General features: G+C 42.9%; 2 protein-coding genes across 7 annotated transcripts; both read right to left on the bottom strand.

The window, feature by feature from the left end:
* Positions 1–106: 106 nt before the first annotated feature.
* Positions 107–2,928, bottom strand: LOC144713320 (Mitochondrial substrate carrier family protein). Of its 3 annotated transcripts, XM_078587904.1 has the most exons (4): positions 1,517–1,710; positions 1,333–1,427; positions 881–1,214; positions 107–807 (listed from the first exon to the last, which is right to left on the bottom strand). In XM_078587904.1, exons 3-4 carry the CDS (start codon positions 1,106–1,108, stop codon positions 319–321), a joined length of 717 nt encoding a protein of 238 aa, XP_078444030.1. In that variant the 5' UTR covers positions 1,109–1,214; positions 1,333–1,427; positions 1,517–1,710; the 3' UTR covers positions 107–318. The 3 variants fall into 3 exon arrangements, 2 of the variants coding, with proteins under 2 accessions (XP_078444030.1, XP_078444031.1); XM_078587905.1 differs by having other exon boundaries at positions 881–1,427; positions 1,517–1,711; XR_013584016.1 differs by lacking the exon at positions 107–807 and having other exon boundaries at positions 1,142–1,214; positions 1,517–2,928.
* Positions 2,929–2,941: 13 nt separating this feature from the next.
* GALAK (galacturonic acid kinase) lies at positions 2,942–6,956 on the bottom strand. 4 transcript variants are annotated; one of them, XM_078587901.1, is made up of 14 exons: positions 6,844–6,956; positions 6,576–6,689; positions 5,592–5,663; positions 5,387–5,430; positions 5,064–5,205; positions 4,844–4,909; positions 4,673–4,752; positions 4,485–4,584; positions 4,237–4,412; positions 3,872–3,912; positions 3,769–3,797; positions 3,572–3,641; positions 3,412–3,501; positions 2,990–3,344 (listed from the first exon to the last, which is right to left on the bottom strand). In XM_078587901.1, exons 1-14 carry the CDS (start codon positions 6,874–6,876, stop codon positions 3,097–3,099), a joined length of 1,305 nt encoding a protein of 434 aa, XP_078444027.1. In that variant the 5' UTR covers positions 6,877–6,956; the 3' UTR covers positions 2,990–3,096. The 4 variants fall into 4 exon arrangements, with proteins under 4 accessions (XP_078444026.1, XP_078444028.1, XP_078444029.1 ...); XM_078587900.1 differs by having other exon boundaries at positions 2,942–3,344; positions 3,412–3,641; XM_078587902.1 differs by lacking the exons at positions 6,576–6,689; positions 6,844–6,956 and having other exon boundaries at positions 2,942–3,344; positions 3,412–3,641; positions 5,383–5,430; positions 5,592–5,649.
* Positions 6,957–13,797: the final 6,841 nt, after the last annotated feature.

Here is a 13,797-nt window from a genome sequence, read left to right as displayed (position 1 = left end):
AATTACACTTACCCAGAAGCTCAATCTACCATATATATATCCCCCTGCCCTGACTCAAGCTCCACGCCTACAAATTACTGTAAACACATATATATATCCCCATGGGTGGTGTCCAGGGTACGCCTGGCTCGGTGTTTTTGTCAATAATTAAGGAAAACTCTTCAGTTTGAAACAAGGAAGAAGAGTGGAGCATTGCAGAGTGATGATAATCAAATGGGCAAAAAAAATTGCAGAATTGGGAAGATAATGAAATGGGCAGGGTGTTATTCCTGGTAAGATTGGCATTCGGATGTGGGTGGGAATTGGGAAAAAGAATTGTCAGCGGAAGGATCGGTCGACGAGGAGAATGTCCTTCCAGAGCTCGTAGAACATCCAGGTGATGCCAGAGTTGGGCGTGACCTTGAGCGCGCTGGCGGCCCAGCCCCTGTACAGCCCTCTCCAGCCCTGCTCCGCCACCACCTCCCGCAGCGCCGCCGCCATGTTCGGCGGGCACTGCCCGCCCAGCGCGCCCACCATCAGCCGCTTCCTCGCCACCTCCAGCGGGAAGCTGATGGTGCTCGCCGTCAGCCCCGACACGGCGCCCACCACCAGCAGCTCCGCCCGGCTCAGCGCCTTCTTCTTCTTCGCCCGGCAGTAGGCCGTCTTCGCCTTCTCGTACATGAAGTAGTAGCAGGTGCTGTAGGGCAGCATGCCGATCAGCGTCGGGGAGAAGCCCGCGTACAGCCCTCTGATCCCTTGTCTCTCGTAGATCTTCCTGAAGGCCAGCGCGATGGTCGGGTAGGTTTCTCTGTCTACCGTCAGCCGATCCTTCATCCACAGATCAATCATCCGTCCATCAGCTATGATCATTGATGATGGTGATGATGGAATGAGTGTTTACCTTGACGACCTCCAGGGGATGGCAGATGAGAGTGCTCAGGATGCCGGCGGCCGCGCCGCCGACGGCGACGGGGGAGACCCAGGAGAGGCACAAGTCGAGGTGGACGTGTCCGATCTGCAGCGTCGGGCCGCCGTTCCTTCTCTTGTCGTCTTGCGCGGAGGAGACCATTTGTTTGACCCACTCGAAGGTGGCCAGCTCGATCGCCTGGGTGGGAACGATTTGGATCATGTTGATCTCCTTGCCGGTCTAGAGCCTTCTCCAGCCGTTCTTATCCATGATCTCCAGGAAGTTTTCGACGATTCGATTCGATCCAACCCGGACCACCATCCTCGTCCTGCAGCCATGATTTCCCCCAAACTTTACCCTAATCTTCCGGGGCAAGAAGAAATTTTGCGGATAAACTGAATTCCCCCGGTTGATGGATTTCTTCCGGGATCGATGAGGTTGTTCACCTGATTGTCTCGAGCGGAGCGAGCACGGCCTTGGTCATGGCCCCGGCCAATGCGCCGCTCAAAAACTCCCCAACTTCTCGTTTCCGAAACAAGCCCTGAGCCGAGAAACAATCGAATCATCAAGTTTTTTTCCTTGTTTCAAAAATGCTCGATCAAAAGGAAACTCCGAGATGAGGAAACAAACCCTGAAAGAGGAGGCGTTGAGGTCAGGGAAGCGGAGACGGAGCTCGACGGCGGCGCCGCCCTTCTCCGCCGTCTCGAGCTCCGCCGCCACCATGATCACTACGCAAGCCAAGGAATTCCTCTTCTACCGGCTCATCCTCTTCCCGGAGTCGATCGCGCCCCTTTCCCGTAGATATTTCGCCGACGGCGCTTCTTCTCTCCCTATATGTACTTTCGAAAGCTGGCGCCCTTTTCCCGATTCGATGGTCCCCACCCCCAGGCCCACCGATCCGACGGTCAGAATTTCAGCTCGCATCGAAGATGTTACGCTTCTTCCCCGGAAAACGGAAAACGGAAAACGCCAAGAACGGGTGACATAATGGCATTAGGGCTTGGATCGATTGCGGAAGACGGCCGATGTGGCGGCGATGCAGGCGGCGGAATCCATGGCCGCCGCGTCCGGAGCTGCGGATCCAGAGCTCGCGCTACGTCGCGGTGAAGACGAAGAGGAAGAAGGATCCGGCGCTGGACGGCATCGAGGTCATCAACCGGTCCAAGGACCTCCGCGTCATCTCGTCGCTGATGGCGATCATGATGGGGTCGCCGGAGCCGGGGCACGCCATCCCCGTCTCCGCCGTCTCTAAGATGGACCGCGTGCTCGAGATCCCCGTCCGAGTCGCCGTCTTCCTCCGCCGCTACCCCTCCGTCTTCGACGAGTTCACCGGGCCCCTGCACAATCTCCCCTGGTTCAAGCCCACGGCCGCCGCGGCGGCGCTCCACGGCGAAGAGCAGCTCCTCTTTCAGCGACGAAGGGAGGAGCTCGTCGACCGGGTGAGGCGGCTGATCGCCATGTCCAGGGAGCAGCGGCTCCCTCTGCAGATCGTGAAGGGGATGCAGTGGTACCTCGGCCTGCCCTTGGATTTCTCCGAGAAAGCCGAGGAGTATTCCCTGGGGCAGCTCCGGGTGGTCGCGTTGGACGGGCTGAAGGCTCTGACGGCCCCCGATTCCGACCGAGTCGAGCTTCTCTCGGCCGTCCAGAGAGCCGCGGTGGATGGCTCCGCCGTTGAATTCCCCTTCTTCCCCTCCAAGGGGATGCGGCTGAAGAAGAAGGTCATCTCCTGGCTGGAAGAGTTCCAGCGAGTCCCTTACGTTTCCCCCTACGAGGACTCCTCCGGGCTCAACCCCTGCAGCCGAATTGCGGAGAAGAGGGTGGCCGGGGTCCTCCACGAGGTGCTGAGCCTCTTCGTCGACCATTCGGCGGAGCGGAGGAAGCTGCTCTGCCTGAGAGAACACCTCGCACTGCCGCACCGCTTCTACAGGGCTATGGAGCACCATCCGCACCTCTTCTACCTTCTTCTCAAGAACAAGACCTGCACCGTGGTGCTCAAGGAGCCCTACCTCGGCCCCGAGACCGGCTCCGGCATCCAGCCCCATCCTCTCCTCCCCCTCAGGAACAAGTTTGTGAAGCTGATGATGGATTCCGACCGCATTCTGAGGGATCGACGGGCGAGAGGTGGATTAAGAAGCCCAAAGACTGTTCAACTTCAATCATCCGATGATCATGATCTCTCTGCGGACAAAGATGTTGAATTCGAGCTGAAATCAGATCAGGTGAGCGCTCTGACCTGGGTTGCAGAGGAGGACGACGGAGGAGCCGGGCCGGAGGCCGGCGGCGAGCTCGGGTTGGCGCCGCCGGTACTCGAGCTCGACGAGCCGGGCTGCCGTCGCCGCCTGGCCGGCCTCCACGAGCCCAACGCAGCAGCCGCGGAAGCCAGCGCCGCTGAACCTCGCTCCGTAGACCCCTGGAGCTTGCCATAGCGCCTCGCACAGATCCTTCAGCGGCTCGCTCCCTGCTACCACCACGGACTGGTCAGCCATGAGAGGAAGACGGGCCTGGTCAAGGTCTGGAGGGGTTACCGCATTCGTAATTCTGGATTGAGCTCTGGGCAGATGCAGACATGAGGGTCCCGAACTCTCGCAGATCGCCGGATGCCCATGCTTTGAGCCCTGGAAGATGGGTGTGATAATCTGAGAATGGAAGAAGATTTGTCACGAGATGCAAGGATGAAACGCTGACCTTCGGTAACTCTGGCGTTTTCTGAGAAGAAGTGTTCTGCTCTCTTGGCCAGGCTCGGCTTCAACTTGCCCTGGAATTCGATGGATTTTCGTTCGTCTCAGATGGAATTTTGAGCAACAGAAGCGGAGAAGAATAGAATGATTTGATTAGATATGTTGGTGGACAGAAGCAGATGTATATTGACCGAGTGAGCGAACCTTGTGAGCTTCGTACGTCTCCCTGTCAACTGCGCAGGAGAAGGGCAATGAAAAAGGTAAGAGTTCAGCGTCGAGTTGAACTCTCCGAGGATACTGTCCTTACCATTGCAAAGCAGCGGCTCGAGATCTCCGCTTCCGGTGGCTCTGCGAAGATGAAAACCTCGGTCACAAGAAGGGCAGATCGCAGGGAAAGGACACCAAAACTTACTCGGAATCTTATCCAATTCAGTAAGATTAAGTTACTCGATCGATACCCGTCTCTACCTGATTGGAGTATGATATTTTGAAATGAAAAATCAAGATGTTTCGTCTCGTTTGAAACATTTGAAGCTATTTTCTTTGAGACCCCTCAACAGACAGTTATAAGGTAGCATTTATTTTTAACTAGTGGACTTCGAATAATTTGATATTAGTGTGATTTTATGAGGAATTTCCTTGAATGAAGAACGAGTGCAGCAGGACACTTACTGTAAAAGAACCCTCGCAGCCTCCTGGCACTCGGCCACGCGATCATTATACCCGTTAGTACTGGTCAGAGCATGCTTGAGACCAGAAAACGCCAGTAAAATCTTGAAGGCTTCTCCATTTTCATGCTTTTCATTTTTGTTGATTCCGGGGTGAGGAACCAGCGTATAGTCCTTGGTCTGTACAAAAATTCCATCCGTGGTGACAAATATTCGTTCTACAACGGGAGAGGATAATGGCCGGATACTCACTTTGCAGTTCATGGAGGTCAGACATCCATAGTTTGACAGAAGAATAGCCGATTGATCCAGTATTCCATTTCTCAAACCCAGGTACTCATTTTCAATGATCCTGATACACCAAGCTCCACATTAGCAGAGAAGATCAGTCTGCGTGAGGTAATTTTCCGAAAAGATTTAAGTAGGTTTCTGTCATTTACCGATCCAATTCTATATTTTCCACTGGTGTCAGGGTAAGTGTATTCGCATACTCCAAAGCCAACAGGTACGCAATCCCCACCTGAAAGATTTGCAACCAAAAGAAACTAAGGTATGATGAAACTTTTTCGTCAGCTTGTTTCTCAGCAATCGGCTCCTTTATTGTATCATACAGCTGCTGAAGAACTTAATCCAGAACTGTCTAGCCCTTCGGAGCCGCAGATGAAACCGGTAATTCCCTGTAGACGACAAAAACCCAGTCAGAGAGTTAATACTTTCAAAAGAGTCGCTGCCCGAAATTCACAAAAAAAAAACACAAAATAAACAATTCTCCAGTCTGCTCCACCACTGAGACAAAGCAAAGGGCAGAAGAGTCAGTTGAATTTCGAGCACCTTAGTCACTTGCTTTCCACTTTTCTGAAGAGCGAACACGGCGCCTTTCGCATAGTCTCCCCAGTTAGCCTCTTCGTGGACATTATTTCCATTTTCCAAATTTATCATTCTGGTGGTTTTTGGCTGCTGGGCTTCGTCAACACTACGAAACAGAGATTGCTGATAAGAACAGGAGAAAGATCCTAAGGGTTCACTTGCTGCAGTAATAACACCTCGTTGACAAGGAATTTAAAAAGGAAATGGATAAATAATGAGTTCTATCGAGGGGCCAACTTTAGTTAACTGGGAGTAAAGGGAAATAAAAAAACAAGAACAGTGCCTGCCTGAACTTCACTTCCCCATCAAATTGTCCTGAGCGCAGATGACTCTGCAATAGAAAAAGCTCTTACGAGAAGAAATAAAATCAAGGTAAAAATAATTTCTTCTTCCTCTCATCAATGGATAGAAATTGTCAGAAAGATGTACTATTGGAGCATATCATGATATCTACGTTCTTACTTCGATCAAATGAAAGTGTGATCAACCCACCTGAGAATCGTTTGAAGGAATGAAGCCAAGAAGAATTCCTCTGTTGATGGTCATGGCTAAGACAGTGCCTCCCTGTCACGGATATTACAGCATAACGATGATATCATCAGCGTTTAACGAGTGGAATGAAATAATAAAGTGCTCTCAAAATACTTCAGTCCTGTCGAATAATCCTCAACAGAAACGTTGAGGAGAATCCCAGGTAATCCAACGAGCCAACATGCTTAGCAGCCATTTATCAGATACAAGTTCAGAGAATAATATCATCCTAGACTTAACATATTTTAACCTGACGAAGATTAACATATAATCTGCAAATATAATCTCACGAAGATTAACATATTTTAACCTGGGGAAGTTTACAACGTGGCCGTGTTTCAATTGAGATATCAGCCTATAATAATATTTCCTTAATCAAAAACATCTGGGAAGATCAATATATAAAGCGAAGCGGGAAGAACTTTACAGATACAGATAAAAGCGAGAAAAATAGGAAATCAAACATATTTTCATCCAGGGAACTTTGAAAACACAGCGCCTTTCCCTCGTTCCGACTTCAAAGAACATGAATTTCTTGATCACGGTTTCAGCTCCAATAGAAAACCTTACAAAAATAGATAAATCATTTTTTTGCGACGAAAAGTTTGGGGCTGATGTAGACGAACGAATCAGAAAGATACGAACAAAAACATCTTCAACTGTTGGATGAGAAATTCTTCTACTCTAGCGAAATTGTTATTCCCCTGAATGATATGGGAGAAATTACCTCGAAATATTCAACGAAAACTACAAGATTCCGTTCAGTTCTTCCGGATCTCATGGGACTCAAAATCATTGAAGTTTCCAGAAGGAAGAAGGTGGTTATTTCCCCAATCTCAACTATAACGGAAGAGCAGAGCTACGTGCAGATATCCGGAGTGAAGTAAAAACACAAATAACAGCACAGAAATGCAATAGAAATATGGAGTAGCTCTAGTTTCTGACCTGGTGATCAATGTGGGCTCCGAGTGGACAGATTCTGTAAGGAGATACGACGACCTTCACATCGTTTTCGTTCTTCCCGGTCATCGCCGAAGCGATCTCTCTCACTCGGGCTTGCTGCGAGATGTGTGCAAAGAGAAACGACCAACACATTACAAGAACTGCGAAGACAACTCGCAAGTTGAGCAAATGAAGGCAAAAGAAAAGAAGAGATCGCCAAAGACAATGCCGATCCGAGGAGCTGCCCAGATTCTGGCATGCATTTCTCTACCTCCTCTGCAGAAGGCCACGACAAATTTGCCATTTTTGATGCGGCGAAGCTCCTTCCCAATGAGAACAAGAACTTGGCGGTGATCGTTTCAAAGAACAGCTCTGGCTTTTAACTAGAGAAAGAAAATTACTATTTGCTGCCAAATGCCAATTGGGCAATGTCGAAGGATTAACTACCAATCTGGAGTGTCCACGTGGAGAATGATAAATCCGAGAAACTTACCCATTCCTGCATCAGCTGTAAAATACAGCGTAGTTTTTACCGCCTATATATAAGAAACTTTATTGGTGTACTTTTGTGCTATGCATTTGGTCTTCCTTCTGGCAGCCTAACCAACTAGGAGACATCTAAGTTGGTTCTTGAATTTTGGTAAGTGCTTGTATACGGCCATGATATATCTGCATCTTAAACAGAACACTTCATAGGCAAAATAATATTGTGATCACACTCATCATTGGCATGACATTAATGTGTCTTCTTATGTGGTTTCTGAGATAATCTTCGTGAAACTAGAAGCAAATAGAAAAGTCTTTTACAAGATTGTGTTATGAACTTAGGAGCTTTGATTTTGTACTCATCTTTGATCAAATCAATGAGTAATTTGTGATCCTCGTAGGGGTCAGAGATGCTTAGTATTCATGTTTTTGTGATATCAATGTTGTAAAACTTCAAAATTTTGATGTCAAGATGAAAACTCGATTGGCGTGCCATATCTGTGTTTAGTTTTCAAGAGTTATGATTCAGAGTATGAGACATTTCTAGTGACGGCCCTCGTTTCTAGTGTCTGAGAAAATTATATTTTCCGTTATTGTTTGATTTATAATGTTGTTTATTCAAAATGATACATAGAGTCCCATCATAGCTTCTCTGACATGCGAGAAAAGGTAAATATGTTTTGATATCAAACACCCAGCTGACATTTAAAACCATTTCAACCAAGCGACCATGAATCTGATATCTCGGAACATTTAGGTTTATTTTATGTTTCATAAATATTTAGTTTTCATTAGACAATTCATTGCTAACGGCGACCCCCTTAGAGACTAATTTCTGAACCTCAATGAAGCTCAAAGAGGAGGTAGTTTTTTTATGCATTGGACAAATTTTTTATTGCAATTCTTGATTGAGAGCATGCTGAATGAGACTTTTTGCTGACATGGGCAGTACAAATACAAAATGGCATTATCCTTGTGGCATGATATTGCTGATGTGGGCAATATCAAATTGATGAGAGATGGGTTTGGCAATTTTAAAGAAGGAAAAATGATGGTGATAAGTCAAAATTTAGGTGTTTAACCTAGTCGATGTATAATTCCAAGACACATGCAATGAAATTTATATTTTGCCGTTAATTCACCCGATGCTAAAGTAAATGGTGAGAACGGGGTCAAACCACGGAGAGGGGGATGTGATCTAGATTGATTTTAAAGAAATTTTAGGAATTAAGAAAGTGCATTAGGTAATAGAGTGTGAAAGAAGATGTGATTAGGGGTCTATGATGAATATAGATGGATGTATCATGGCTATAAGCTCTTAATGCCTCCACTGAGCTATTAAGAAATTATAACAGAGAATGAAAATGCAATTCAGGGCATTGGAATGACGATGGGATGAGAAGAGTGAATAACAAATAATGAATACCCTAATTAAAAAGTCTAAGAGTTACCTCTTTCTTTGGTTATGCTCCCAAACCCTAATCTCACTTCATGAGCCCGTACATTTTGCATGGGGCTTGGCACGTTGCCAATTGCATAAAGATTGAACAGAGGAGGGAAGAAACTCATTTTTTCAAGGAGAAAGATATCTTAAATTGGGATTCCAATGTCTTGTTTCACAATCATTACTCAAGGTAAGGAGACGAGATGAAGTACAAGAATTTTTCGACCTCTGGATTTATAATGGCCACCTATCATATGGACGGGTGGGGAGAGGGGAAACCACCAAAAAAATTTCAGCCACGAACTCCCACGGGGTGAGGAGTTATGGCCTTCGTATAAATGACTAAAAGATTTTAAGCATTTTCCCTAGTTTTTAACACTTTTTTAACGCATTCTGATCAAGTTTGATCATCAGCGTTAATCTCAGCCATTAGATCTTCTCCTCATCGAGTACAGAGTGTTTGACAGCCGTCCAATCATCTTCATCAAGAGCGGATTGCCACTCAGCCGTTGGACCCTCTCTGATCTGGTGCCATTGCGCCCGGCTGATGCCTCAAGTTCCATTGCATGTAATTCAACCACATACCTGCTGAGTTTCAATCTTCACAAAAGGACAAGAAAATAAGCTAAGTACACCACTTACCTGAGATCGCAATCTGATGGTCCTTGTGACGCCATGTTGCGCTCAGGTGAGTGGGTGCGTTTAGTCCCACATGGACTAAATTTGTGCAAATTTTGGCTGTAAAATTAGAGAGCAAATGAGCTGTTTGAAAATGTGCTAACGCACCCTCTCTCTCTTCGCATGTGTCACATACACGAACGCATGCGTGCCACTTGTGTGGCCGATCACTTCATCCTTGGCGCACCACATAAGTGCGCTTGCTAGGTAGGTGTCCCATGTCAGCCCAATGTATTATGGGCCCATCTTTTCACTTTATAAACAGAAAGAGCACTTAGAAAATATTAAATAAAATGCAGAAAATTTCTCTAAAATTAAATATCTCTTAATCTACAACTACTTTTTAGATGAAAGTTTTGCCAAATCAACTCTTTAATCATCTGTCCAATTCAATCATATTAAACGTCAAATATATTCAATTAAATGTAACGATAGGTATTTAAATGGGCTTATTTATATTTTGTTGAAATTTACATAAAGCTACGATAATATGCATAAAACATAGTTAATTATGCTCCAAAATGCATGATTAAGCAGGATTTGTCATGCCTGGTTTGCATGTTATCAGATGGTAATTTGATTTTTGCTAATTAAATTAGACATAATTATAGCTCCTAGAGCCATATATTAGTTGTTGGATTCTATGGCCTTGATTTGAATGAAACATAAATGGTTCTTCGCATGGAAGACTTCGAATGGAATCATAAAGGCATCAAAAAAATATCAATTAAATCACTCGGGCATGGATCACATCACGTAATTTGTTAGATCATTGAGTGGGATGTGTTGAGTAGCACAAGTGTGCAGCCTTTAGACATATCCATGTGGGATGTGTTGAGTAGCACAAGTGGGTCCCAGCACGTTGAGTCTCTTTTCTCCTCTTGATGAGCTATGTTCATTGTCTTTCATCATCAATACAGTGTCCCCATCACATCGAGAATGGATATGAGCTAAGGGAGAAGAGAGAATAAAGGAAAGAGCCTTGAACATTTTTGGTTCAGGTGAATTCCGTTGAAAGGACCATTTGCATGTGACCATCTAGGCCAAAGTATATCAGTATAGTTAACAACTCCAATGTCACAATAACATTTATTTTCGTAATATACTAATTAATTATATCATCATAAAAAATTAATTAACGATGATCACAGATTTCGAGTGATCTTCTCTATTTTCATTAAAAAAAAATTAGTTATTGATATATTGATTTAATCTGATCGAAAGGTTGAGTTTTCAGCCTATGGGGTCCTAAGCTACACTGTGTGGGCTAGAAGATATAAAAGATTACATTGACACTCGTACAACATTTTTGTCATCATTTACCATGTCTATATAGTCCCTTGGTTAGCTTGACAATCCTTGGACAACTTATGATATGGTCAACTGTCAAACCCTTATTGGTCATCCAAGCTAGAACATATGCATTTGTAAATTATCGGAGAACTCATCTCTATATTCCACAACCTTGGTCGAGGACTTCATTGCATTGTCTTCATTGGTTTGTCTCCTCTAATACCAAGCAGATAATAATATGCTAATTTTCATAGTAATTTCATGCACTTTGTGAGTTTATTATCCTTAAAATTATCATAAATCCATGTTATTAATTGTTAAAATCATTTATTACACTTTTTGAATAAATTTCTAATTTCCCTTTATCTTATGGTATTTGAACATAATTTTTCGACATCAATTTAATGAAAAAATTAATTTAACAAGTCAGAAAATATTTATTTAGATTTTTTAAAATATTTTAAGGGGTTTATTATATTTTTAATATGATCTTCTGATTTTTCTAGATTTTCTAGTATTTGTGGAGTTTTCTGAAGTTAAATTCACAAAGAAAATAATGTTATAATTCAAAAGATATAGTTAAAATTTTATTTAAATACTTTTAATGAATTAACTGACTTTCCTGCCCCTAGAATTTTGTGCCATGTTAGCAATCCACCATAAAATTACGGAGAGAGAAAATCGGATGGCATAGATCGCTCTAAATTGAAACGATGATATCTAAGGATAAATAAGGATTTTCAAGCTGAAAATTTGAGGGTAGTTTCAAATTTCCCTTTATCTATTTACCATCTTGGATATATGAATAAACCTCCCATCATTGTAAAAAAAAGATACTTGTATTTTAATAGTAATTAACATTAGTATAGTGATTTTCTCATTAAAAAAAATTGTATGGGTTGGTTCTTGTACTCCAAGAGAAAATGATTGACAGAATGACCTTCAGAACAAGATGCGTGAAAAAGAAATACCACTCGGCCTGTTGGGCAGGTGACGATGAGGTTAGTGTGATGTTCATCTTCGTTCCACTCACGTCTTGTCCCTTTCCCTATGTTATCAGTATTCTCCTTCATCTCCATCACATCTGCAACGATAAAATCGTCATCACTCGCCCATGCTCCGCCATTAGTCAACGCATATCCACCACCATTTATGTCCCAAATAGCATGGTATCTCTTTCATGCGCTCCACTCCATTCACATTCATATCTGTCTATTACCACCTAGTGCTCCTTAAGTGTTGGCTAAGGTACTTTAAAATTAGACTCAATTAGTATTTTTATTCGATAAAGTCATATTAAAATTCTCAATATTATTTGATAAAATCTTAATAAATTAGGTTTAATATGATTAATATTTTATGACCTCCCTATAACTATTTTAAATTTATTTTCACTAGTTTCTTTCATGAAATTAGAGTTGTTTCCTTCAATCAATATAAACATTTCTAAAAAAAATAAAATATAAAGATTCACTTATTCAATGTGCTCTCCTTGTTGATTCCATATTTACTCGATCTATACTGAAAAGGAAATTATAATATTATTGTATAAGCCACAAGCCTTAAATGACATGTTTAACCTTAATATATACTTTATCAAAGGGCAATACCATATTGATTACTCAATCATGTTGGTGAACTTCTCATTGAATCTAAACTATCTTTATCAATATGATGGATATTATGTGGCTGTCAAGCCAATCACAGTACTATGTTTATTTGAGTTCATTGAATAAAGTATTTACGCTCATTATTATTATGTTTGATGTTTATAATGAAGTCCATGAATACATGCAATGACTTAGTAAATTATGATGAGATCATAATACATAGATCACTAATTTTTAAACATGTATTCTAAATATTTCTATTTGATGGATAGTCGAGACGGGCATCGAATTATCCTGATAGAATAACACTAGCTAATTCCTACTTATACAATAAGTATAGCTAATCCTATAGCTATTAGTGTTGCGACACTAAGGACAGATAGTGGGTGCTCTTTGGAGAAAGACTTCTCTAAATTAATCTGTACGAATCCTTGAATGGTATTATACCTAAACGTCAATCAGGTTGATTCAAGTCACTGTTGTATAAGTGATCCACTGACCTGAGACACCAAGGACATCTCATGAGTGGAGGACTACGTTTTAACTATGACTTACAAGCCTCTAATCATGGGAATCAAATAAGTTATAGATCAGATGTAGTAAGAAGCTTATAGAGATGATTGATTGGTCAAGATGGGATCATCCACCCTTAGTATAAGAGGAGATTGACTCGAGGAAGACAATGTAGAAAAATCTCTGGCTAGGGTAGTGAGGATATCGAAGAAGGTGTTCTCCAATGATCCCCATAACGCATCAGTACCAATTGAATGATGGATTAAGGTTTGACAATAAACCATACCCTAAGTCGTTCGAGAGTCTCGCGTGGATGATGGATTATACATATACAGTAACCGATGACGGTTCCATAAGATAGTTCAAGAGTAATCGGTATATTCTAGAGCACAAGGTGTGCCTTGGCACCCCACATGATGGAAACTTAATATATCGATTTGGTTAAATAGATCATTATTTAATTAACCTATATGTCAATATAGTTAATTAATAAGGTTGGTCAATAAATGTTATTGGGACACTAAAGTTATTAAATAGAATGATACATGGGCCTAGAGGGTCACACACACAAAGTCATAAGGGCATTGGTGGATATATTTTACTTTGTAGGGTTTTTGAGAAAAACCTTAAGTAAAATATAAAGAGGGAAAGGGGTCTCATTTTAAGCACCCATGAAAGCTTGATTTGAACGCTCTTCATTTCTTCGTTCTTTAGATCAACCAAGGAGAGAGTCTCCAAGAAGAGTTGAAGAGGAAGAGGTGGATATCCAAGCATTGAGTGATCGTGTGGATACTTCTAGAGGCCGGACGCATGAACGGCTTTGGAACGATCTCAAAGTGAGCATGTCAAGGGTGAAACGAGTTCCCCACAAGGTGCATTCAATATTTTACTTTCAAGATCGATTGTGAATCAATCGACACGCTTCCGCATCCATGGAAACATGTTTTCCAGAGACGAACCAAGGCACATGACCTAACACAATCAATCTAAGATTATTAGGAATTTCATGATTACAAGATTAATCTTGATGGTCAAATTACAATCAGTTGCCATGTGATGTCAGTAGATTTTCTACCTCTAGAAATTGTGTATCCAATGTCTGCAAGAATGTGACAGAAATACATGTTTCTTTCGTGCCTCTATTCGACCTAGAGCTCGACTTAATTATACGACCCTCTCAGGGATGTACAAGTAGGACCCC

The sequence above is a fragment of the Wolffia australiana genome, chromosome 15, assembly GCF_029677425.1.
Source record: "Wolffia australiana isolate 7733 chromosome 15, ASM2967742v1".
In the NCBI taxonomy this organism is placed as follows: Eukaryota; Viridiplantae; Streptophyta; class Magnoliopsida; order Alismatales; family Araceae; genus Wolffia; species Wolffia australiana.
This window is presented reverse-complemented; position numbering and strand designations above follow the sequence as displayed.

Coding starts and splice junctions, on each gene's coding strand:
- LOC144713320 (XM_078587905.1), bottom strand. CDS start 1,108: ATGATCCAAATCGTTCCCACCCAGGCGATCGAGCTGGCCACCTTCGAG. Junction 808..880: donor ATCCCCTGGAGGTCGTCAAG/GTAAACACTCAT, acceptor CTGTGGATGAAG/GATCGGCTGACGGTAGACAG.
- GALAK (XM_078587900.1), bottom strand. CDS start 6,876: ATGGCAAATTTGTCGTGGCCTTCTGCAGAGGAG. Junction 5,431..5,591: donor TTCCTTCAAACGATTCTCAG/GTGGGTTGATCA, acceptor TTTCTATTGCAG/AGTCATCTGCGCTCAGGACA. Junction 3,798..3,871: donor CGAGCCGCTGCTTTGCAATG/GTAAGGACAGTA, acceptor TCTCCTGCGCAG/TTGACAGGGAGACGTACGAA.